General features: G+C 37.0%; 3 protein-coding genes and 1 long non-coding RNA gene across 7 annotated transcripts in view; 1 reads left to right on the forward strand and 3 right to left on the reverse strand.

The window, feature by feature from the left end:
- kug (kugelei) overlaps window positions 1-11,929 on the reverse strand; it is a 28,136-nt gene extending 16,207 nt beyond the window's left edge. For 2 of the 4 annotated variants that reach the window (XM_064688820.1, XM_064688818.1), the window contains exons 1-7: window positions 11,769-11,929; window positions 6,804-7,679; window positions 3,113-5,690; window positions 2,953-3,059; window positions 2,686-2,893; window positions 2,559-2,620; window positions 1,872-2,027 (exon numbers count right to left, since the gene is read on the reverse strand). In XM_064688820.1, the coding sequence (XP_064544890.1) occupies window positions 1,872-2,027; window positions 2,559-2,620; window positions 2,686-2,893; window positions 2,953-3,059; window positions 3,113-5,690; window positions 6,804-7,649 (3,957 nt within the window). In that variant the 5' untranslated portion in view covers window positions 7,650-7,679; window positions 11,769-11,929. Of the gene's footprint in view, window positions 1-1,871; window positions 2,028-2,558; window positions 2,621-2,685; window positions 2,894-2,952; window positions 3,060-3,112; window positions 5,691-6,803; window positions 7,680-10,700; window positions 10,891-11,768 lie in introns of those variants that run through there. The other 2 variants (XM_064688821.1, XM_064688819.1) reach the window with 2 other exon arrangements.
- A 3,049-nt stretch (window positions 11,930-14,978) lies between these two features.
- On the forward strand, window positions 14,979-17,497 carry Tom20 (translocase of outer membrane 20). Its single transcript, XM_064688825.1, has 3 exons — window positions 14,979-15,307; window positions 15,380-15,455; window positions 17,083-17,497. The coding sequence occupies exons 1-3, from the start codon at window positions 15,178-15,180 to the stop codon at window positions 17,384-17,386; spliced, it is 510 nt and encodes a 169-aa protein (XP_064544895.1). The 5' UTR covers window positions 14,979-15,177; the 3' UTR covers window positions 17,387-17,497.
- A 1,664-nt stretch (window positions 17,498-19,161) lies between these two features.
- Gabat (4-aminobutyrate aminotransferase) lies at window positions 19,162-22,801 on the reverse strand. Its single transcript, XM_064688826.1, has 5 exons — window positions 22,643-22,801; window positions 22,426-22,544; window positions 21,196-21,367; window positions 20,862-21,024; window positions 19,162-20,191 (listed from the first exon to the last, which is right to left on the reverse strand). Exons 1-5 carry the CDS (start codon window positions 22,710-22,712, stop codon window positions 19,225-19,227), a joined length of 1,491 nt encoding a protein of 496 aa, XP_064544896.1. The 5' UTR covers window positions 22,713-22,801; the 3' UTR covers window positions 19,162-19,224.
- Window positions 22,802-23,290: 489 nt separating this feature from the next.
- LOC135432927 (uncharacterized) lies at window positions 23,291-25,523 on the reverse strand. The gene is made up of 2 exons (XR_010436983.1): window positions 24,378-25,523; window positions 23,291-24,303 (listed from the first exon to the last, which is right to left on the reverse strand). It is a non-coding gene; the product is annotated as an uncharacterized LOC135432927 (long non-coding RNA).
- Window positions 25,524-26,031: the final 508 nt, after the last annotated feature.

Genomic DNA, 26,031 nt, shown 5'->3' on the forward strand with positions numbered 1-26,031 from the left:
ATGAATTTTGACCCAGAATGATGTTGTCAGATTTAGATGCCAAATTGATAAGAGGCCAAACCATTAACAAAAAGCAAACCTGTGAAAATCGTGATGAGATTTGCCGATAGGTGTTAGCCAGGGTAGCATCATTTTCACATGAATTTTGACCCAGAATGTGTTGTCAGATTTAGATGCCAAATTGATAAAGAGGCCAAACCATTAACAAAAAGCCAAACCTCGTGAAAATCGGATGAGATTTGACCGAGTTATGGGGGTGGGAAATTATGACCTATGTCTATATAGGATATTTAGGGGTACCATTTTCACATGAATTTTGACCAAAAATAATGTTGCCAGATTTAGATGCCAAATTGATAAAGAGGCCAAACCATTAACAAAAAGCCAAACCTCGTGAAAATCGGATGAGATTTGACCGAGTTATGGGGGTGGGAAATTATGACCTATGTCTATATAGGATATTTAAGGGCATCATTTTCACATGAATTTTGACCAAGAATGATGTTGTCAGATTTAGATGCCAAATTGATAAAGAGGCCAAACCATTAACAAAAAGCCAAACCTCGTGAAAATCGGATGAGATTTGACCGAGTTATGGGGGTGGGAAATTATGACCTATGTCGCCAAACCATTAACAAAAAGACAAACCTGGTGAAAATCGGATGAGATTTGACCGAGTTATGGGGGTGGGAAATTATGACCTATGTCTATATAGGATATTTAAGGGCATCATTTTCACATGAATTTTGACCAAGAATGATGTTGTCAGATTTAGATGCCAAATTGATAAAGAGGCCAAACCATTAACAAAAAGACAAACCTGGTGAAAATCGGATGAGATTTGACCGAGTTATGGGGGTGGGAAATTATGACCTATGTCTATATAGGATATTTAAGGGCATCATTTTCACATGAATTTTGACCCAGAATGATGTTGTCAGATTTAGATGCCAAATTGATAAAGAGGCCAAACCATTAACAAAAAGACAAACCTGGTGAAAATCGGATGAGATTTGACCGAGTTATGGGGGTGGGAAATTATGACCTATGTCTATATAGGATATTTAAGGGCATCATTTTCACGATGACCAGGGGCAGATTTGTGCCATGATAAAGACCAAACCATAACAAGACAAACCGGTTTTGACCCAGAATGATGTTGCAGATTTAGATGCCAAATTGATAAAGAGGCCAAACCATTAACAAAAAGACAAACCTGGTGAAATCGGATGAGATTTGACCGAGTTATGGGGTGGGAAATTATGACCTATGTCTATATAGGATATTTAAGGGCATCATTTTCACATGAATTTTGACCAAAAATAATGTTGCCAGATTTAGATGCCAAATTGATAAAGAGGCCAAACCATTAACAAGAAGCCAAACCTCGTGAAAATCGGATGAGATTTGACCAAGTTATGGGGGTGGGAAATTATGACCTATGTCTATATAGGATATTTAAGGGCATCATTTTCACATGAATTTTGACCCAGAATGATGTTGTCAGATTTAGATGCCAAATTGATAAAGAGGCCAAACCATTAACAAAAAGACAAACCTGGTGAAATCGGATGAGATTTGACCGAGTTATCGGGGTGGGAAATTATGACCTATGTTTATATAGGATATTTAGGGGCACCATTTTCACATGAATTTTGACCAAAAATAATGTTGCCAGAGTTAGATGCCAATTTGATAAAGAGGCCAAACCATTAACAAAAAGACAAACCTGGTGAAAATCGGATGAGATTTGACAGAGTTATGGGGGTGGGATATTATGACCTATGTCTATATAGGATATTTGAAGGTACAATTTTCACATGAATTTTGACTTTTATATATAGGGATTAACTTAAGCACCCTTTACGCACCTGAAATATAGATTCGTTCATATTTGTCGTTGAAGGAACTTGAACTTTGTAAACACGTTGATCAAATACTGGGCTATTGTCGTTTATGTCTAAAACGGACACCACAACACGCGTAGTAGACGTTAATATGGGAGATCCGTTGTCAGATATAGATACCTGAAAGACATGAAATTTACGTTTTAACAAAGATCTGGATTTAATTAAAAAAATTAAAATAGTTATAAAATATATGATAAAATGCTGAGTATGCATGTCAAGGGATTACGTCGTGTAGCATAATATATATATATATATATACAAGCCCAAATAGATGCCTCTCAGTCCTCTTGCAAAGTGAACCTTCTAAGTCCCAACTGTTTTAAATTCCAAGTAATATCCCAGTGTCCAGCTTCCGTCAATGATTAATCTCCTCCCAATCATTAATTTCCTCTCTTTAAACAATCATAAAATAATGCTTGGGGTAATATTTCTTTATAAATGTAAGCACGTGGAATTGACTCCTCTTAGTAGAGGCAACCATAAATAAATAGCATCCTCTTTCTCATATTAAACCTTCTATTCCAAGCTGTTTATTGTATTGTATTCGTTTTTGCACTGAGCGACTTCCCGTCGTACGCCATAATAATAAATTCCTCTATCTATATAGCTGTTAGATCTGATTTACTTTATTATTATTTTATAACTCACCTCCAAAATATGTTCTGATTGATTCTCTCTGTCTAGCTTTCGTTCCGTCGTTTTAAGCAATCCTAAATAAAAAATATAATTTGTACATTTAAAATGATATTTATTTTAAATTCCTTGCTGTACTCACCTGTATGCGGCTCTATATCAAAGTATCCTACATGATTTCCAGAAGTAATACTGTAGGTAATTGTTTGTAAAGGATCAATATCCGGATCTATTGCTTTGAGTTGAATGATATCAGTTTTTCCGGAGGTGCCCTCAGTTACATTTACATAATAGACTGGTTTGGTCGTTAATGGAATGTTATCATTTTCATTTTCAACTTCGATGTAAACCTAAGAGAAGCAAAACCCTTTTATTATTTATCCAGAATTTAGTATTAAAAAATGCTCACCTTGACACAATTACTAAGTGGCACTATCGCATTATCCTGAGCGCATAAAGTTAACCAGTAAAAGTTCTTCGTTTCGGCATCAAGTTGGGTTAAAGAGTGAATAGAACCTAAGGAAAAGAATCTATTTTAAAACCATTTGCTTCAATTTCTTGCTTCTTACCTTGATCATTAACAGAAAAAATTCCTAGTCCATCTCCACCAGTAATTGAATAAGATATCTTGGCATTTATATCCATTCCGTCCATATCCCTAGCGGTAATGTTCATGACCAAAGTGCCTTTCGGCATGTTCTCTCTTATTTTTCCCTCATAAGCAAAGTCTTCGAACTCTGGAGCGAACCGATTTTCATTGACATCAATAATTTCTATCACTATGGGCATGTCGGCTGTTAATGAAGGGACTCCACAGTCTATAGCGCTAATAACAAGGTTGTGTACTTGACGGTTCTCATAATTTAAATAGCCTTCGGTGCGTATGGCACCAGAGTGCTTATCAATTTTGAACAGATTCTTATCCTGTGTATCCTCCTTGAGTGAGAAGAGTATTTCGGCATTTTCGCCCACATCTTTGTCAATTGCTTCGATAACAGCCACAACAGTACCTCGAGGCACATCCTCGCGAATTTTGAACATATACTCTTGCACCCCGAATATTGGGGCATTGTCGTTAACGTCGTCAACTAAAATATATACAACTGCTTCCGCTGATAATACAGGATCCCCAGAATCTTTAACAACTATGTGTAATTCATATTTATCTGTCTGCTCTCGATCTAATTGCTCACTCAAAACAATACAGCCAGTTGTTTTATTAATAGTAAATTCTTTTAATTCGACAGCTAGGGTATATGTTATTTCTGCGTTTATTCCCAGATCTGCGTCGGTTGCATGCACACAATAGACGACACTTCCTTTTGGGGCATTTTCTGTTAGGCGAAGGGTAGCTAACGATTTTTGTAGTACGGGGGGATTATCGTTTGCATCGGTTATTGTTATGGGTAGTATTTTCGAGTCCGATTTGGTCGGGTGACCCAGGTCATAGACGGTTATATTTAAAATATACTCGCTTAAGCGTTCTCTATCCAAGTAGCCAATAATCTGTAGCTCGCCGCTGTCGGGATCAATGCGAAATACCGAATCGTAGTCGCCGTCTGCAATCGCGAATACAAGTTTTCCATTATATCCCAAATCTCGGTCCCTGGCTTCGATCACAGCTACCGTTGTTCCCAATTGAACACTTTCATTTAGGGTAAGCTCTTGGGGAAAGTTTATTATTTCAGGTTTATGGATATTTTGGCCATATCTGCTGGGCGTCAGTGCCAAGTCGTTTACTTCAAGAAACGAAACATTTCTTACGTTGTTTTTTTCGGCTAACGCCAATGTTTCCGCCAGTCTTCTGGCTACGCCAGTTTCCCGACACTCGAATGTCCCGTACCCGTGCAATAAATTCATCTGTTCCCTTGAGTAATCCATATCGAGATGTACATTGATACTCAGCTCATCTGAAAAGTGAGTCCCATCTGTGGCCGATACTCTTAAGACTCGATCGTTGACAGCAACATCCATAAGGTTGCAGCCAATGGAAAAAGTTCCCGAATTTGAATCCAAATTAAAGCAGCCATCTTCATTGCCCGATATTGACCGATATGATATCACATCTCCCACATCAAGATCAATTGCCGAAATGGTGAACACCTCAGAGCCAATTGGAGCAGATTTGATTACTTTTCCATAGCAGTTAACTCGCTCAAATTGCGGCCTATTGTCATTCACGTTCTTTACAATAATCTCCAGTGCAATTTCAGTTTGCCTTCTATAGGGCAATCCCCAATCGGAAGCGCGTATCAGAAGTGTATAGTTTCTACGCATTGTTTCATAATCAATCAAGTTAGTTGTTTTTATAACTCCGGAAAAGTGGTCTATCTCGAATGGAACTTCATTTAGATTTGCTATACTATAGGATATGTATGCATTTTCACCAGAATCCCTATCCCTCGCTGTCAGTTTTGTCACGAATGAGCCGGCCAATTCATTTTCATTTATATATATGACTTTGTTCATATTTTCAAATATCGGATCATTATCATTCATATCCTCGATGGTAATTTTCACTTTGGCAGATGATTGCTTCCGGGATCCAACATCGGCTTGATCAATCGCAGATACAGTTAATGTGTAGCTGGATTTCGTTTCGGCATCAAGCTGCTTTTGTGTATATAACATGCCAGAATCCGGATTTATACGGAACTCGCCGCCCTCGTTGCCACCAACTACTTCCAAATAAACCAAAGCAAATTTTCCCAAATCGGGATCGCTTACTTTAAGTCTTATAACTGGCATGTTGATCGGCGCTGTTTCCGGTATCGAGACTTCGTAAATTTCCTGTGTAAATATCGGTACATTTTTGATTTCCGGCAGTATTTGAATCGTAACTGTTTTAAATGTAAATCTGGAGGGTGTGCCAAAATCTTCGGCTCGCAGTGTTAAGTTGTAGGCAAAGTGTTGTTCAGCTAACTTTGCGAATTTATTCAGTTCAATATAATACTCGTCTCTCGTCTCTGCGGGCAATAACTGAAATGTACCATCTGGATTTCCGTCCAATATTTCCAATTTCTGTATCTCTCCATTTTTACCAGCATCCTTATCATTTACTCGTACTATTCCGTAAATCAGAGAACCTGAATTTGGTATCACACTCGAGAATGTTTTTGCATATATTTCGGGTGCGTTTAGGTTAACCTTACGGTGCAAAAAAAAGTGAAATAAAAGAATTAATATAATTAAATTAAACAGTTAAAAACTAGAAGTAATTGCTTCTCTATTTTTAGCATTGTGGGGGACTTGGCAATACCCTATGATATTGGACTTTTGTAGAACTATTGGAAAAGCAATATGCTTAATCCACATTCAAAATATAAAGCATATAGCTCTTTATTATTTGCTCTTTACTTTGATCTATAAAACGTTTCGGTCCCTTCTACTTATAACATAGATTTACAAAACGTTATTATTGGGGCATAGCACAAGCTTGAAGCATGTGTCTATATAAGTAAGAATGTAAGTAACGGCTGCTAGGAACTGGATACAGGGTATTTTGTAGCCGCGCACTAACAAAGAAAGCAATCTTACTCTGTTTTTTCTTTTGCTATTACCCACAAATACTCAAATAAAAAAAGAGCGCGTAAAACTTGGAGTTGGAAACTAGTATTATTCATTCAAATATTTATTCATCTTGATTCATAAAACATCTTTTTCGCAAGCATTTATAATTTTTTTCCTGCTGACCCAACCACTTTTTGAAATTGACGTCGTGGTGTTTGTTGACACAGTTTCTTCCAACGAACCCATTTTGAGCCTTAGCAATCCCGAAGTTATAAAATGTTAATCGCTGTATCAAATTGAATTAAATTATAATGTAATCTAACTAGATATAGTAAAAGACCAAGGCGGCCAACTCTTAGTAATACCTGCTAGTATAAATATAGTGAAAGGCTTAGCAGGGCAAAGCCGGGTAATGCCTGCTAGTGTTAATATAGTTAAAAACTAAGCCGAGTTCTCCTGGTAATCCCTGCTAGCACCGACATATATATAAAGTGTTTGCTTGAATTTTGAAATGATTTCTATAATTTAATTTGGGAAATATTCAAATATCTGGAAATCTCTTTTGTGTTTAATACGTGCTCTCTTTAAGTCGTTATTTGTATTTATTTATATTCTGGTTGTCTCAGTATGATGGACGAAAGCCCATATTAAAAAGCTACTTTAAGTAAAGTTGTAATACCTAAGCGAAACAAGAATATTTTGTACTTAATATTACTTCATTACTTGTAAAAACTCATTTATTGTAATTACCTGTTTCACAGTTATAGAAACTCTCGCTTTGCTGGCCTGATGGTGCTGCTGGTTAATGGCGGAGCCTCTGTCATTGGCCAGAACCGTGAGCTCGTAATGTGAATTGTCTGCATAGTTAAGCTGCCTCAGGATGGTTATGTCTCCAGTGGTTGGGTGAATGGCGAAGCTTTCGCTGTCCATTAAGAAACTATAATAGATTTCGCCATTGATCCCTAAGTCGGCATCATCCGCAATAACTTTTAAAATACTGTGGTGTTTTGGAGTGTCCTCAGGAACGGTAACCGCATATTCAGTTGGATAAAATAATGGACTTAGGTCATTTCGATCTAAGACCTGTACATGAATCGCCGTTTCGGTTTCGTAACTCGAGATGTTTTTACCGCGCGTATAGCTTATATGAGCGCGAACTTTCAGATTATATTCCTCGGTTTTTTCCCTGTTCAAGACGATGTTGCTAGTTCTGGTTCGAATACTTAAGAAGGCAAAGTTGCCGACAAGTCTTTCTTCGGCTTTAAAGAGCTTATCCTTATCGCCGCTTATTATTCTATATTTAATGTCGTATTTTGCGTCAAGCGTAATTCCGGCCAAGTCCTCATGTAATACACCTTTGGCGTATGTTTTGCCCAGACTGTTCTCCGGTATCGTAACATTATAGACTTGATGGCGAAAGTCGGGCTTTTTATCGAATTGCGACTTCTGATTAAGGAGTGGACTTCCATCGCCGTCGTCCGTTGAAAATGCAGGTTGAATTAAGCAGATAAAACTTATTAGTGATGTCCACTGAAGTAAAAAGGCTTTTTTTCTCTTAACCGTTTGGGCATAATTGTTTAAATGCATATTAGACATTAGCTAGTTTTGTCCACATGGTATTCAGTCCTAAAAATAAAGAATAATCAAAACAACGTACACCTTTAAAACTTTGCTTTAAAACTAGTTAACTAAGTAGTTGTTAAAAAGTTAGTTGTTAAATGTTTTTGGTAAATTAATCATTGCTGCCAGTGGAAACCCGGTATTTCAATTAACTTTTTACTATGAACCAAACTTTAAACAAAAATCAGTTGCCCCAAAAAATGTCTAAAAATATTACAAGCCAGACTACCCTAGCCGGGTGTTCCCGACTAACAGATACCTTACACCTACAGCCGAGCTAAAGTCATTTTATCCGTTTGTTCTATATATACCAAAATACAAAACAAAACGGATCTGCTATTTATTCCTGTTTATGTTCCGATATTTATGCCATTTTCAGGGCATAATTGAGGCATCTATTAATCCAATAGAAAAAGTCCAAGAACCAAATGCGCTGTCCACATTTTTAAGGGGCGCGTAGGGATAGCGAGAGCCTTTCTACCAAAGAGCTCCTAGCTCTCATAAGCCAAAAAAAGGCTTTCCATATCTGTTTCATTGAATTGGGGCGGATTATCTAATCTGCGATTATCTATCTATTGGTGGATTAACGTTCAAAACTTTAACTCTACAACTCGTAGTTTTCCCGAGATCAACGTATTCATATATACGGACCATAGCTAAATCGCTTCGGTTGTTGATATATGTATATATAAGAATATATACATTTTATGAAACTCGAGATGCCCCTTCTGTCTGTTACATACATTTGCATACAAAAAGTATCCCCTTTACCCCCAGTTCCGATAGCTTCGGGGAAATAAATTAAATGTTTTTCTTAGACAACATTTAGCATAATTCTTCTGAATCTAATAATTAAAATAGTTCAAATGAATTCGATTTTATAAAGACTACATGTTGATTAAGGTAAACTGAACTTTTATAAATTTAAATCAAATTCTATGAAGAATTTCAAGTTGTGATAAAGTAAATGGCTGTCAATGTTAACAACTTTACCTGCTGTTCTTTGCGGATATAAAGGTATAAATAGGCTTAAATGTATCGCAAATTATTTTGCACATTGTCAAATATTTATATCTTGCAAAATGCACAGGGTAAATATTATTATTTTGTTTACAATGACAGTAAAACTTTGTATCGAGACAACTGCATCGGATTACTATATCGAATCCCAATTGAATAATTATGCCAAAAATTTTTAAACAAGTTTTTGTTTTTCTAGTAACTTGACCAAACTTTATAAGCCAAAAGAAATATTTGTATTATCAAATTGTTTAAATTTAAAACAATCAAGAATGTTTACAAAGATTCAATGCCCTATATAATGTTTTTATATGATAGACTAGAATCGCCTTTGCAGTTGTTAGAAAAACAGTAAAGATCGTAATTGCTGGTTAAGATAAAAAATAGAAAAGTATTTCATTCAAAATATAGATAGAATATAACTTGATGTAGAAGGCCGATATTCACATTTTCCCATATGTAGGTCAATCTTTTTAGTGCCAAGTTTGGTCAAGTTATATTTAAAAGTTTTCTTACAGGTATTTAATTTTTAAAAAATTCGTTCCTATCGTAATTACATATACGATCTATGACAATAACAAGTTGTCGAAACTGACAGACTGACATGGCTACATAGACTCGGCTGCTAATGCTGCTCAGGAATGATTTTTATACTTTAGGAAGTCTGAAAAGTCGCCAAGGGAATACAAAATAGATCTGCAAACTGTGTACAAAACGTGCAGTTTGTACTTCAGCCTCATACTCGACACACAAATGGACGAATTAGGCTGGAAATCGAAACGGACATGTTTCACCCAGCCTCAGCCTCAGCCTGACTTCTTCGCGCCATTTAATTTCGACGCTCTTGAGGCTAGAGATAATTTCGATAGATTCATATGAAGAACTACAATTTGCTTTTTATTTAAATGGGACTATTTATTAAGCGCCTTGTCATAAGCGCCATATGTGTATCTTTAATTTCATAGGGAATGTCCGGGTTTCTAACAATATTTATAACATTTGTTCTTTTCTTTGGTATATTAGTTTACATATTTGATATAATTTAGCTGTCCGTTAGCCGGATTGGGGGGAGATGGGTGGGCGTGGTTGTTCTTGCTAAGGGTGGGTAAATGTTCTCTTTCTAATCCTCGATCGATTACTCTTGTATATGGCGAAATGGGTTCTAATTTTTTCATCGCACGTTAGAAGCAGATCCCGCCATCCTACGCAGGGAAATGCACATATCACAAGATTGGGGTCACAGATCGACTCGACTATTGATGCTATTCATACTTTATCCCCATAAAGTATAAACTTCCTTCTGCTTGCTACATGCATTTGCGAAAAAACCTTTTTTTTATTATTCTTATCCAGGTTCAAGGAATAACTATTATTAATCATATACTTCAATTATCCAAATAACAAGTTTTTGATCAAACCATATTTTTAAAATAAAAGATTTGGTTCAGGTTTAGGTTCGGTTGCAGCTAATCCGGTTTAGGGTTCAGTTACTGGTAATTAAAAGGTTGGAATCTGGGATTCAACCCGGTTTGATTCAGAAATCGGTTTGCAGCCTTGCTATGAATAGCTTTGTTAAGTTATCTATATTCAGGTTGTGAATATACATTTTTGTTTTAATATCCTAATCAACAAGTTAATTGCTTTTAACATTTGGTAACACTTTTTCGGAGTTTAATTGAAAAATTGTAGAACCCTCATCACTTGAAAGTCCACAAATGTTGATGTGCTGAATTCGGAGCATTTTTTGCCAGCAGGGTACTAAAGTATATAGATATGTAGCTCAAGCTATATTATTCTCACTTCACAAAAACCATGTTAAATTATTCAAGGCTTTACATATTGGTTTCTCTCCTCACACAAAAAAATGCTTGCACAGAAATAACAGACCGAACTCACACTAACTTATAATGGTAGAAAAAAGTCCGATCACAGGTATGACAGTTTGTTGTTAATGTTGTCATGTATTTATATATACATACATATGTATGTAGCTACATACATACGCACTTTAAGTTACAAGAACGATTTTGGCTGTGCCCCAATCGCTGGGCAAGTGCACGGACAGATGTTGCTGTTGGACGAGTTTTGTGCCGGCGATTTCTCTTTGCTTCTGTTATATTTCGTTAGGTAAGCACCGTTCATTTATTTGTATTAATTTTGTTTTGAAAACATTTTAAGCTGCATTGAGGTATATCCATGCATTGCATTTGTTAGCTTGGCTCAACTTTTTTGTTGTCGAATTCTATGTTCGAGACTGAGAATTTAAATAATTTAATTCGTTGCGCACATATTGCAAATTAAATTATGAACAACTTATATGGCACACACTTTATAAATTTAACTGGATTCACTGTTTATATTGATGACTTTAACTTTACATTATAAAATAATTTGTTTTTCACTTGTTCGAAATATTTACAAACAAACATATGCGTGTCTGTATGTATGCATGTGACTGGTCGGTGAATAATGTTAACACTCTATCGCGAACGAAGTTAACGATGGTAGATCGGTAGTTATCGATTATTTACCACACATTTCACGATCTTGGCGTTGCCAGACATATAAGACGGCTTATAAAATTGCATGTGTATTTTACGAGTTACCAATCGAAAGAATCTGATATTTTCAATTGTAAGCTGTAATCTTTTAATTTGTTAATAGGTTGCCGAATTTTTTAAATATTAAAGAATTAAAAACATGCCATGTGGCGGCTAAGCTTAGCATAACAGAGCTAGCTTGCACACTCACACAAGCAGAGGCATACAATCATTCATATATATATATATATGAAGTATGTATGTATGTACGTACAAACGAAATTAAAACAAACAAATGGCATATGCATGAATAATGAATCAAAACTTTTAATGCACCTTACAAATTATGAAAAATAGACTATTTTATTTAGATCACCAAATCGCCTCTATCAAAATATTGGTGCAACACAAATTTATAGTTAACGAACATACAAACATATTAACATGCATTCACGCATCAATTTGTATGCACTTTGTAATACAATTATATGTGTATATGTACATACATATGTATTTGTGAACAATATTTTCATACTTTTTAAATATTAATTATTTTCACAGAAACCACGCAAAACACATCGCTGTAGTGATTATTGAAATCAAAGCGTTATTATATTTATGTATGTATGTACGCACGCACAGCTCGTTGAATTGCTTTCAAAGCGTCCGCGACGTACGACCGCACGTATGAACTGCGCCAGAGTGTGTAACTGTGGGTTTCTGACTCGATGGTCAAACATGAACGAACAGTATCAATCCCTTTTACCTACTTAACTCGTATTAACAGACCATACCAAAGAGAGTAGCCTTAGAAATATGTGTACATGTGTGTGTGTGTTATTTTACTGTTTACGCTCTGTAGTTCAACATTTTGGTTGCATTTACATTTTATTACAACATGACATTTGCATGTTGCAACATCGAACCAAGCTAGTATGCGGAGCTTCAGTTTATATAAAACTGGTCTTATACTCAAGAATAGTGGTTTCATGAGAGGTCTTATATTTGTCTTATATAGGTTCGTGTTCGGGCTCATAATTAAAGCAGCAAAAATATTGAAACATACTTTAAGGGGAACTAGCAGCAGTATAAAATACAGCTACAAGTCCTTACAATATAAATGGTGAAAGTATTTACATTTCTTTACACATTTCAAAAAACCATTATATTCGCATTATATATATATATTATATATATTATATATTTATATTATATATGTGCATGTGGATGTATAAATTTAGTATATTCAATTATAATACTTATATACTAGCCGGAATATCCGGCTTGCCCAGCTAATTTTATATTTGCGACCTAAATAAATTGTTTTACTTTGACAAATGAAAAAGATTTAAATAAAAAATGTTCCCCTTGTATTCTTAGAGAAACCTTTTAAATGAATCTTAGTTCCCATTATTCTCTAAAACATGGAGAAATACTGTTGTAGCTCCTGTCACCTTCTTAAGGGAAATTCTTTTCGAATGAATTTTCGTTCCCTTTCAGAAACTTGGAGAAGTATGAAAAGGACCAAAGTTAGCCGAGTTTCAGTTTTGTCGCAATCCTTTTACCGTTCTGAACAAAATATTTTCGAGTTTCATTTTCTGAGAAAGGGAAATACTTTTGGAATGAATATTTGTTTCCTCTCAGAACCATGAGAAATATTAAAAGGACGAAAGTTAGCCAAGTTTCAGTTTTGTCGCAATCCTTTTACCGTTCTGGAGGGAATATTTTCGAGTTTCATTTAAGTTTCCTTCTACGGGGAAATATAAAGAACGGACCAAAGTTAGCCTAGTTTCAGTTTTGTCGCAATCCTTTTACCGTTCTGAAGGAATTTTCCGAGAAAGGGAAATGAATTTTCGTTTTCTTTCAGAACCATGGGGAAATATTAAAAGGACAAAAATTAGCCAAGTTTCAGTTTCGTCACAACCCGTTCTGAAAGAAATATTTACAAGTTTCATTCTGCCGAGAAAGCTAGTTGGAAATTTGAAGACTGGAAGAAATTAACCTGTACGACTTCCGAAAATAATAAAGTTGGAAATACTCTCAATATTCTCTACATTAAAAACTGTTATCAATCGAAATCTTGATTTAGTTCTTTACATAGAGCGGAGCTCAAACATGCAACGTCCCAGTTCCTGTTGCATTCCAATCGCCAAGCCAAGTAAATGCTGGCTAAGCAACTCCTATTAATCCTTACGACTATTAAATCCTTGGGGAAGAACTATTTGTCTATAAACTCAAAATTGAGCTCTACAGCTTCCAAAAACACGAGAATAAGCCCTATGCACACTGTCCGCTTCTTCCGGATGAAGCTACGATGCGTCCGAGATACGGCCAGAATCACAATTCCTCCGAATGTGAGGACAGGTGGCATTCCATCTAACAAAAAACAACAAATGCCCCACAAAACTGAGTCGTGCCCTCCAGTTAATCACAACAACAACATCCGACACCAAAACCTCAGTGCTATGCGGACAGAAAAGGCACAGGGAGCCCAACCATAACAGCGTCAGGCGACTCTTCTGGAGGAAAATGAAAAGGACTACCTGTTGGTCGCGATTGCCAACTGTTCCTGCCAGCTCTCAACAGGGAATATGGATACTGGCTTGGGCATCTTGGAGCTGCGCTTGGTATACATCTAGCCCAATGGTAGAACCTAGCTCAATGACTTTAAAGTGATTAAAGTAGAGCTACCGCAATATCAGCCCCAGAGGCGCATTGTTTGCGGTGTCTGGCTTTCCGCGCAGCAAGAGTCCTATCGAGAGGAACCCCGACGAGAGGAAGTCTTTCCTTTGCTTTGTATCAAAGACTAACTGATGGCAGAATCTCGGACTCCTGGGAACTGCAAGGCGATCCCCTAGCACTAACTATGGACTTTAATGCACAACCTACGGCTGTCTTGCCAAACTATAGGCTGCTCTCCATACATTCCTTTTCCAGTTCCTGCTTTTCAATGAAAGGTGGACAAGTCCCTCCACCTAGACATGGATCTGTAAACGAATCTGTCGAACTTTTGACTAGAATAATCCGAGAAGCAGCTTAACAGCCGGGTCCTAAGATCCGGTACTTTCCGGTCAGTTGTCGGCAGGCAATGTTTGTGATGATCCATTAAATTTACAAGCCAGTGGAACGCTTTGGGAAACTTTGCTAGTGAGGGTGTTCTTATTATTTGTGTACAGCAGGTCCGCGAAGGCTTTCCCAGGCAATGCAAGTTTGAGATTGGCCTGCACTATCTCGGATAGAAGAGATTTAATCAGCAGTTCGTTTGAGAACCAGACGGTTCTATTAGATATCTCTGGAGAATCAAGTACACATACAAACACGATCGGCAAAAGAGGAGATTCTACCAAAATTCATAAAAAAATATATAATTTATAATAATTGCAGACGCGAGCGTTGCCTTGTAATTTTTGGCGTTATGTCCGATATCTATTTTTCTGCTATTATAAGACTTTAAGGTGCAGTTAAGGTGGATGATGCAATAGAGTTCTTTTTTTCTTATGTTTTTTCAATTTTCTTGATCGCCACTTGCGAGAAAATTAACCTTCCAGGTAAATTAAAACTGGCGGTTATATCCGACGGAAGCCAAAATGGGATTAAATCACTTCAAAATTGTTTTTACAACATTAATTTGAGCCTAATGACAAGTTGGACATATGATACATTATGTTTTTTTTTTTTAAACAACGCATACAAAATTTATCAGAAAACGTATACTTAAATTCGTCACATTCGAGCTGTCAGTAAAAATTTTGTTTTGTTTCCGTTGTTTTCATTTGGTTTCGAATTTTACTATCGGTCGATTAAATTGTTCATACCTTGCGTGACCGATGTTTTAACAACTGCAGCATAACAGATTTTAAGCCTATCGATACTATCGACAGTGTAATCGATTGCTTGGCAGCTTTGGTGTGGTTAATGGAGCACAAAAAAATTGCTGCCTAAATATGATTGAAATAAACAAAACTGCAATTGGAATTGCAGCGGGTCTGGCTGGAACATTGTTTATTGGTTATTGCATTTATTTTGACAACAAACGCCGCAGTGAACCGGATTACAAAAAAAAAGTTCGCGATCGTAAGTAAATTGAGTACCGCAATGTGCATTTTGTTATCTATATATATACATATGTATAATTATATTATATAGGCCGTCGGCGCAATCGTAAAGTTGGATCTGCCAAGCAAGGAATGCCAAATTTGAATGACCACGAAGCTATAGAAAGGTAATTGTCACATATTCAATTTCTATATTACATAACGAAGGATGCACGTGCGTGCGTGCGGTCATGTTACATACATACATACATACACAAACACAAATACATATGTATGTACAAAGTGCTTTTAAGAACTCGCAGGCTAGTTTTTGCATTAATGATTATCAATTATTACGGGAGTGAACACACATGCATGCACATTGCTAGTCAACGTCCACAGCAACCAATTTAGTTTCTAGATTGGTTGAAGTTTACAGTTAAAGTTTTCATTTAACGGTGTCACAGTTCCGAAACATTTGCTAATTGGTTTCCTATTTGATTTTTATGTATGATATGATATAACAAAACAAGCAAGAACTTTGCAATATGCAGTTCGCAATACTCTGCATCTCGAAAAATATACTGCTTGATTGATGCGTTAGTAATCCAAAGGAATCTCCTAGGCAGTGCCTCTCAATACGAATAGGCAATATTATTGGCTCGATCTTTAATACCTGTAATTAACTTGAACGTTTTGATTATTTGCTTTCGCGGCTTTTTGGGTAAACAAAGATCACGTTAACAACAATACAAATGTTATGCACTTCGAAGATAAAGTCAATCATGTAGCAGGTGTGTGGCAATACCTCCTATTGATTGGCCCTATAGTATATTGATTAAACCTCAATCAAAACATGATTTTTATTTTTAAGAACATTGAATAGCCTAGAAAACATAAACAAATGTGCGGTATGTTTCAACGCCTAATAGTGTTAAGCAAAAACGGTAGTTTAATCCCATCTCATCTATTTAGTCTGATGTTGGTTTAATGTAGTGCTTATATGGTCAGAGCATACGACTAAGATCCAACATGTGTGTGAGTTTAATCGTGATGGCTTGGGTATTAACGTATACATTCATAAATTATAATAATGTCGGCTTCAGCCGGATCGGATCGGATCGCCTTACTATAAGTCATACAAATCGGTCGAAAGCAAAGTTTTTGTATGGGAATCCCTTTCGGTTATGTTATATGTATGGGTGGATATGTCTGCCAAAGTCAGCAGTTATATTAGTTATATATATTATTTCAGATAGCGCCCTTTAGAACAAATATGCCGACTCTGCCTTTAGCCATACAATGAAGAAATTCAAGAAATGCTGCGGCTCGAGCGCTTCTAGAGTAGAATATTAGGATTTAAAGCTTCAGTTTCAATGCTGACTGCTGACAGTCAACTGCAATATTTAAAAAGTTTAATATGCAATATGTAAAGTATATAAATATCTGCAGATTTTTGAATGTTTCTCGCGTACGTAAATCCGCGTCAGACATATTTGGCTAGCAAAGCGTGAAGTTGCTAGTCTTAAAATTGCTCATAGTTGACTCATAAAGATCAAGCCAGTAATATTGTGACGAGGTTGTAAATATTAAATTAACCGTTTTAAATTAATTAGTATGGGGTTATAGTCTTAAAGTTCGTTGGACTCAACTACAATGTTCTTGCTTGATTTATTTTCCATTAAAAAAATAAACAAAAATATGAGTATTCACCCTGCTGATTTTAATATTGGTTGGTTTTTGCTTTTAATCTATTAAAACATTTTTCTATGCATATTAAACTGTAAGAGAACATTATATTATGATTCATTTCAGATATTTCCTTCAAGAAATTCAGCTAGGTGAAACCTTGATAGCTCGCGGCGATTTCGAAAGTGGCGTCGAGCATTTAGCAAATGCCATCGTTGTATGTGGCCAGCCCGCACGTCTCCTGCAAGTGCTTCAATCTTCTTTACCGGCTCAAGTGTTTGCGATGTTAATTATCAAAATGCAAGAATTCGGTAATAGGGCCACAGAATCCAGCGATGGATTGGTTTCGGGACCACGCTCGAGCCAAAATGAGACCTCTTCAAATATTTTAGAAACTTCCGGAAATGGAGCCATTGATGATTTAGAATAATATTTGAAAATAAACAGATGAGCCTGGCATATATATTTGAACAAAAATCGTTAAAGGCTTAATATTATAATTTAATAAAGTTCGATACAAGTGTATTGTATAAATATTGAATTTTTAAATAATAATCATTTATTGTTATAATAATTAAATTTATTCTGATTTTCCAGAGAATACTGAGTCTCTCACACGGGATTTTTAGTGATCACCCGGTGCGAAGCATAACCTAATTAACAGATTTATTACAAGCTAGTCCCTCCGGATCTATCTTAAATCTACGCACCATCCGTAAAGTAGCTTTTTATAAATCTGACATATGCGATGGTAAAATTCGCCCCTAAATGATTACTGTGTGAAGGTAGACGTCCTCTACGTAACTTATTGGAAAAGCGAAACGTAAACTCTTATCAATAAAAACGAAAACAGGAGGATTGTAAAATTCCTCTACCTTAGCTAAGGTAGCGCCCAGCTCAGCAGCGAAGAAGGCCACTTGGCCCACCTGCCACGCAAATAGTATGTGTTTTAACAGAATTGCAAACCTGAACTCACCTTGGGAGCTAAGTATAGAAATATTGCAGCTTAACACCCTGCTGGTAGAAGTGGAAGGAGAAATAGCTAAATGTGGTAGGGGCAATCGTCGACAAAGTCACATGCTTAAGCTGGCATAGTTGTACGTAATTTCCCGCCGACAATTTAGTCCACGGGCGTGGTTGACCCGATATGTAGATGATTCATATACTAGGACTGTGATATAGTATTGCGAAATGACCTCACTGAAGGACAACGAGTCAGCGGTATACCTCCGTTGGAGCTTCAGTCTGACTACATGACTAGGGTACACACTAAAGATGGCACATTAGCCTTACTGTAGGCTACGTCAAGCGACCGATGATGTAAGCAGATGGAGTAAGTTTCTCCCAGTCTACTTAGTTCTACCAGAAAACATAGATATGTCATAAATACAACAATGAAGACAATGAAAGCATAGCTAAACTAGGTATAGGAAATCTCCGTCTGATCCGTCTGTATCGGTCTATTAGTTCCTTTAATGTTCGCTTCAACAATTATGAACCCGCACAGTCATGCACTGGCCGTTGACCGGTCGTAGTGTAGAATTGGCATCTTCTGCCGGCGAGTGGGGAAGTTCTTCAATTATAGTTTGATGCCTGAAGCAGTTAATCGGCTTGTCTGCTGTCTCGATAGTATATATCAGCGATTTTTCACTGTTAATTGTAGATTTAGATAGTACTTAAGCCACATCATTTTCTTTGCCTGGTTTTTAAATCAGGCGGGCACTATGCTCGTCAATAAGCTTTTTGTTTTGCATTTGCGTTACGATAAGATACTGAAAATGTAAAGATGATAAACAATTGCTTATAGTTCCCGATCATAAGTACCGAAATTAGCTTCTTTATCTCGCTGTGTTCTTGAGATCATTGTCATCGGGCCCCTCTTGAGGCAACACAGCCCCAGGAACATGTGCTGAGGCGGTGGTTGTCAGATTGAAAGGCTTTTTGAAGTCGGGATATCTTAACATTAAATATTCAAATATCAATATGTTTTTTTTAATATGTACACTGGCGCTCCGTTGGTTCGAATGTTGACCAAGGTGTTAATTTTATATAATTATTGCTACAATTAATGTTAAAAAATAGTAAGCCTGTGATTTTCCAATGTTTAAATTGTCTTTCAAAAGTTTATGGTTAGACTAGTTAGACAATTGTCCTAACTTATGCTTAGGCATTTAGGATTCAAAATCAAAGCAACCGTTGGGTCAATTGACGAGATAGATTATATAAAATATTTATTTTTCAGAGCACACTTGTTTATATTATATAAGCTTACAGCGATCGTAAAACATTTCTAAATCGATCCAAAACAATATTTGCATGGGCTTCTTTAAATATTAAAGCTGGGCGGAATCGAATGGAAACATCTCCACAGCCACCTGTTTGAATACCATTCAGCCTTAATGTGCTGACTATCGAGTCCCTTACTTTGGAGTTAGAGCAGTTTACAGCTAAGAATGTTCCGCGTCCTCGGGTAGAGTTCAATAGTTGGGGAAATTCGCTTTCTAAGTTTAATAGACCCTGTTTTAAAACTTTGCCAGCAGCTTCAACATTTGCCATTAGTTTCTCGTCTTTAATAACTTTCAATATTTCTTCCAAAAGAATTACTTTTCCTGGATCACCCATCCATGTGTTAAAAATTCTGTAAGGTTCTTTTGGTGCGAAGTCGTCGTTATGGAAATATCCGCCAAGTTGCAGTTTTTTACTAAACGTAACCACATCAGGTGGATATTCGAGGTTGAAATGTTCATGGCACCAAAACTTGCCAGTGCTTCCTCCTCCAGTTTGAACCTCATCAATCAGAAGTGCAACGCCGTTAGTCTTACAAATTTTCTGTAGAGCTCTGAAGAATTCAGGCGAAGCTTCGTTGTCGCCGCCCTCACTTTGTATGGGCTCCACAATAACACCAGCAACAGGCTTATCTTTCGTTTTATACTCCTCAATAAGACTTTGTACTTCACTTAAGCACTTCTCATCTTCTTTTTTGTTTTCCGCAACGTTGTCCTCTAATGGATACTTGTATTGCGGAAATGATGCAATAGGCCAGTCAAAGGAAGGAACATCAATTTTATGAATATATTTTGAATGTGTGGTAGATAAGGCTCCTAGTGTTCGACCATGAAAAGCTCCTTTGAACGAAAGAATACTGAGGTTCGGGGCGCCAGGTGGCAAGTTAATCATACATGAGTTCATTTCTTCTGCAGTGAATCCCTTTTCTCCACGAATTTTACTTTGGTACCTGAAGAAATAATAATAAAAATAATATTATTAAATTTGTGTGTAGTAACCATTAATATTTAAACGTAGGGCTGATTGCTTTCGGCTATAAGCTGTACCCAAGACCTTGTGAAGCAAATATTAAAACTACCAAGGTTTTATGTATACTAATGGAACTAGGACACTAGGCTCTTCAAAACGGATTTAATGAATATCAGCTACAGCATATAGAATGACAATGGGAAGCTAATGCTGATATTTGTTACTGCATCATAAGCCGCTGCATCACCATCATGGGATGACAAACATAATAGACTACCATAAAACAAGTCGCTGCACACCTGGCTAATTGGCACCGTTGTCCTTCTTAAAAAGTCTTGCCGTCAAGGAGACGGGTGTAGACGCAGATGCCAAGGGGTAAGTTAGTTAATATACAACATATTAAAAAAGATATTTTGACCAAGTCTGGACTTTCTTGTTGCCGCTCCCTAAATATACGCAAATCCCTATATTAAGTTCTTTCCTGACATCTTGATCAAATGCGTAATTTATTAATTAAAGTCTTCTCCTAATATATGAGCGATATCTAATTATCATGAGACTCTTATATTACATAGAAAGAATCGGCTGAGTTTATCAATCGTTAAATATTATGTTTAGGTTACTCAAAATGGGTTTCGAACGTTACGTACCAAAGGAAAATGCTCTTGAAAGCATTTTCGTTTGAACATGATCCACACATCATTGTCGTGATTTTGTTCAATCCTTTTGGAGCTATATTCAGTAAGATCGAGTTTAGTTTTTCCGGCCATTCCTTTCCAGGAAACACACCAAGTGCTGGTCTATTGATCAGAGCTGAAATATATCAAGATTAATTGTTTTTTGTTTAGTATGGTCCAGTTTAATCCTGACTAAGGCTTTGTTTATTAATCAGAATTTTACCATGCGAGAGTTACTTGTTAACTAATATATGCTTATAGTAAATAAAAAGTATTCTTCTTTAAATGAATGATTAAGTCAACTTACTTTTCAAATTGTTTTCATCCTTGAATACGTTGAGGAGCCTCGGATGGTTATAACCAAGAGGTACTGATGAAATTTGAGTGTAAACATCAAGTAAAGCATTGCCATCAACATCAAAAATATAGTTTCCAGTCGACTTTTCATAATCGGCAAAGAATTGCACAGTTCCTGTACTCTGTAAAACATTGAAATAAAGTACCAATTAAGCACCTTGTATTAAAATTGTAACAATTGAATTCGTTAAATCCTTAGGTCAAGGTCCCGTTCGATCTCCTCGTAGTCAAGTTTCCTTGACGCAGAGTCGAACGTTTTTATCGAATTTAATAAATGATCCGTTTCTTGGCGTACGTAAAACAGAGTCTGTTAATGATTGCTTTATTATTTATTATCGGCAGGGTCTTTGATTATGTTTCTAATAATACCGAGTGCCTATTAATATTATCATTTCGCCATCTTTGAATATTTATGATGTGTTAGCAAATTAATTTTCCATTTCTTTCAATTAGTTAGTTCAAGCATTTGAGCCTAACCTGGCGATCAGATTCGCTAAAAGGCACTTGAATGTTGGGTTTCAATCAGAGAACCAATAAATTATGTACATATGTTAACATTTGTGAATAATATACATACACACATTCTTCTATTTACCGCCATACTATAGTTAAATTGAATATATGTATATCTACATGCATAAATAATAAAGTTTCAATTAAATCATATGAGTGTACGTGCATACAAGTTATCGCCCGACTCTTGGCGTATATCTAGTTATTTAATTAATATATGTAACTTGATTTATGGCTGTCGGTTTGACTTGCCAGGTAATAAAAAGGTTGATATTTTTTATATTTTGCCAATTTACCTATCATATGACTATTACTAGTTAGTCCTCCTCTATGTCGCCGTTCAGCATAATTCTGAGCTTACGCCTCGCGCAAGTCTCATATTACGCCTCCACTGCCCGATATTATAGAGACCCGTACCCAATTTAGTTGCTTATTGTTTACTTATATTAAATTTAATGTACGCTTCCGTTCGTTTGAGTCTTAATTGCTTGTTTGGGTCCCACTTTGAATTGCGTTATTTACTGAGTACAAACCTACACAGCTGATTTAGGTTCTAATTTAAATGTTCTCTTACGTTTTGCCGACGCCGTGGCATTTATGTGAATAAGTATAATACTTTTGCTAATTTTTAAATCCGGATTGGGAGTTTATTTCCACTTAAACTTACCTGAACTGCACTCAATTGACTCTTAAGCTCAGCAGATTTTGGTCCAGGTATTGTCTTTGTACGCACAATTGGTTCCTTGGGCTCCCAATTTGTAGAATACGCTTTAATACAATTTACACCTAAAATTAACATTAGACAGTTAATTTTTCCATGCATGAATATATTTAAATGTACATAAATAAGCATAGAGAAATACGTGTACTTCTTTTAACCTTACCATAAATACTGCATTTACTTCTCGCATACGTGTGTGCCTTTGGCAACACGTTCACTAAAAAACTGCTCATTTTTCACCTTAATTTGCAAAACTGAGGTCTCGAAAGGGTCTTACGGATGGACGTTTAAAATACAAGTGAAATACATAAGTTAACTGGCGGAGCTCTTGTGGATCTATGTACATATAAATGTATGTTGCATAACAATTGGCTACCCAAATTTAAATTCGTAAATAATCATGGTTCTGCGTCAAATACATTTTGTTCATGAAGTAGGGTCGTCATTTATTAAGACTTATCGTACGTCTGCTTAAATACCTATAATTTATAAAAACAAAAAAAAACCAATAAGAACATTTACTTATATATCTAATCTAATTGGAGAGCAAACACCCCAGATATTGTTTATCAACACTGCCTTTGCGAAAGGCAATGGAAACATTTTGGGTTAGTTTTAAAGGGCGAATCTCGTTTACTCACACAGTCGATTCCGTAAGGTGAATTACATTGAAAATAGGCTTTAATTTTTCCTGTTTTTTTTTTAAAATTTGTTTACTAATTTGAAATATGAGATTGACATGCAAGTATAATTATAAAGATGTTGTGACCCCATTTTAATCAAACGGAAAAGTAAATGTTAAAGCAGAAAATTATGCATATTAATTTATTGCGTTTACATTACGACTCACAACAAAAAATTAATAATCCTATTCGCTCTGCTTAAACCTTTCACTTATCTCATTTCCTATCGGGAAGTTCTTAAAATATCTATAGAGAAACTCTGGATTTATGTAACCTGGCAGCTTATTATAAGTTATTGTCGTTTTAAACGTAGTTTATGGTAAATCCCCCGTTGACTAGGTTTATTTACGAGATAACATACATGTTGTTCGCAACAGCTGTTCGACCCTTGTACTCCCAGCTCCTATAATTTCGTCGTAAAGGCGTTTTGTAGTCTGCCGTTGACGGCGCTCCTGAAGAAGAGCAAGAAATGGACGTTGGGTAGAGAACAGGAAGCAGGGCGTCGTTTAAACGAGGGAAGAACGACTGCGCATGTTTCAGCTTGTTCCGACTTTTCCTCAAATTCATCGTGCGAGCCGCTTGTGAGTGTAGCCTTGGTGCAGGTTAACGCAGACGATAGAGGGACAGGAGCAAGTGATAGATTATGCGATCCGCCAGATGCTGAAAGCAAGAGAAGATCCATTCCGCTTCTGAGAAGGAGTGCTTAACGATAGTGTTGTCATTCAGGAAGCTGCCATGTTACCTCGTAGGGTACCGCTTTGACATGATTACGGATTACCTGGCACTCAAATGGCTGAACTCAGAGCCTCTCTGGTAGGATAGGGCAATGTGACTAGCAATTTCTTCATCAATTACAATCGAGGAAACCTTAACATTAGCCGATGCGCTAGCAATGTGGGCCGATTCCCTCCGAAAATGGCTCGCGAGTATGCGCACCACAAAAGCTGAAGAACCGGCAAAGTTTACCGAGTACGGAGACACGGCGGAAGACAAGACTATATTCCCTGGAAGATTTGCATTCCCAGTTGTCGACTTCAGATAGTGTTGCAGACATCAAGGCGTGAGGAAGACGGTGGTCTAGATAGGCACATAGGTACTACTGGCCGAGCATGTTTTGTGCTGCCACCAAGTGTCTGAAATACTGTAAAATCTTGCAATAGTTCGAAGTTCGTATTCGACAACGGGGTACAATTTACAAGACGGAGTTTTAAATACCTTCTCTGGTCCTTAGGTGTGGAAGTCCAGTGTTCTGCTTTTCATTGTCCCCAAGAGAACTCCACTTAGAGAATCAACTGCATGGTTAATACCATGATAGCGAAATTGATCGAGAGGCGTCAGAGTTCTGGGGATGTGCTCTTGCCTGGCAGTGTCAGCCGGGTCCAGTCCAGCGATAGCTGTGCAAGACAGAGAACCGCGTCTTCTCGCCGCTTTATACGATTAGGTCACTTCGGGGTAGGCGATGAGTGCTCTTAACCCAGGGTGATGGTAGATAGCCTGAAAGATATTTTTGATATTAATCACAACAATCTACATCATACCTCAAAGGACATCGGCGTGCCATACAATATGCGGAGCATTAAGAGGGTCCATCCTTATTTGGAAAGGAAGGTCGTGGCTGTGGCTGCAACGTCGCCCATAGGGAGCGTCGGACTCGGGAGCGAGCGTGACCTCAAGCACCATCGGCTAAGATCCGCCGAATAGACGGTGACACCCCCATCGATACTATTGATAGTACCAGGCATCCATCTTCGCGGTGGTGCTGCAATTATTTGTTCGGTGCTTAACTTTCTGCTACTGTGACTGATCCGTCTCTGCAGACAGTTGCTAGATCCACATGGAAGGCTACACCCTTCAGCGACTTAGAGAAGACAAAGTACTGTCCTGCAATTTTCTTGGACAAGGTCTGACAGGCAGTCTTCGTTAATAAGCTTATACCCCTGTTCCATGAATAGCTATGGAAGGAGAGGAGTGCACCCCATCCGGGATGGTTTGCCTCATGATCGAATGTCGCCCTTAATGTCGAGAAAACTAGTGCCGCCTGTAGCTTGACAGGAGAAGGATCGGATACGATAACAGGTTGCATCCTGCAGTTCATCTAGAAAAACACTTGACAAAAAGGACTGGCTCCTAGGTCGGGTCGGAGCTGGCTTACCCTACGAACCAAGGGCAGGCTCTTCAAGGCCAAAGATATTCCAACGCTAAATTGGCACATTTATTTATTAGAAACGGGAATGGGACACCACACTCAGACGGGTCTGGGTTGCTACATGCGCCCGAGACATTGCTCGATTTGAATATCCAACTGCTTGCGAAACCATTTCTACCACCTCTGACCGGTACAGGCTCCACCTATTTGGGCGTTTTAACCACCTGGCTTGGCTAATTGTCAAACCTACACACGGAGGCGTCTGAAACGAAGGCGCCCAGATCTGTGATCCTGTTCCGGTCGCGAAATGGTTGACTTTATAAGCCTACCGAAACTCTGGGAAGCATGTTGAGTGCGATATCACATTCGATCGATTTTCGATCAATCGATCCAATGTCACGATTCTCTGTTAATCGTATTTTTACTGCTTAGAAGCTGAAAATGTCTGATATATCATTTAGCTCAGCTAGAAATGATCCTTCTAACATTAAGTTTTAATATGAAGAACAATTTTGTTAAATAACGTTTCCCAACTAAAAACAACAATTACGACCTTCAGATGGTCCCTAATAAATGAGTACATTATTAAAGCTTAAAAAATTAATTAATTAAATAAATAATTAATTAATTAAATGCCACATATTATTCTAGCATCTAATGCCAATGGAAGATAAAAATATATTATAAATAATGACTATAGAAAAATCCAACATTCAAAAATGT

Source organism: Drosophila montana, unplaced genomic scaffold, assembly GCF_035044405.1.
Source record: "Drosophila montana isolate Dmon_TW-CO22-7 unplaced genomic scaffold, ASM3504440v1 contig_3216_1, whole genome shotgun sequence".
Lineage (NCBI taxonomy): Eukaryota > Metazoa > Arthropoda > Insecta > Diptera > Drosophilidae > Drosophila > Drosophila montana.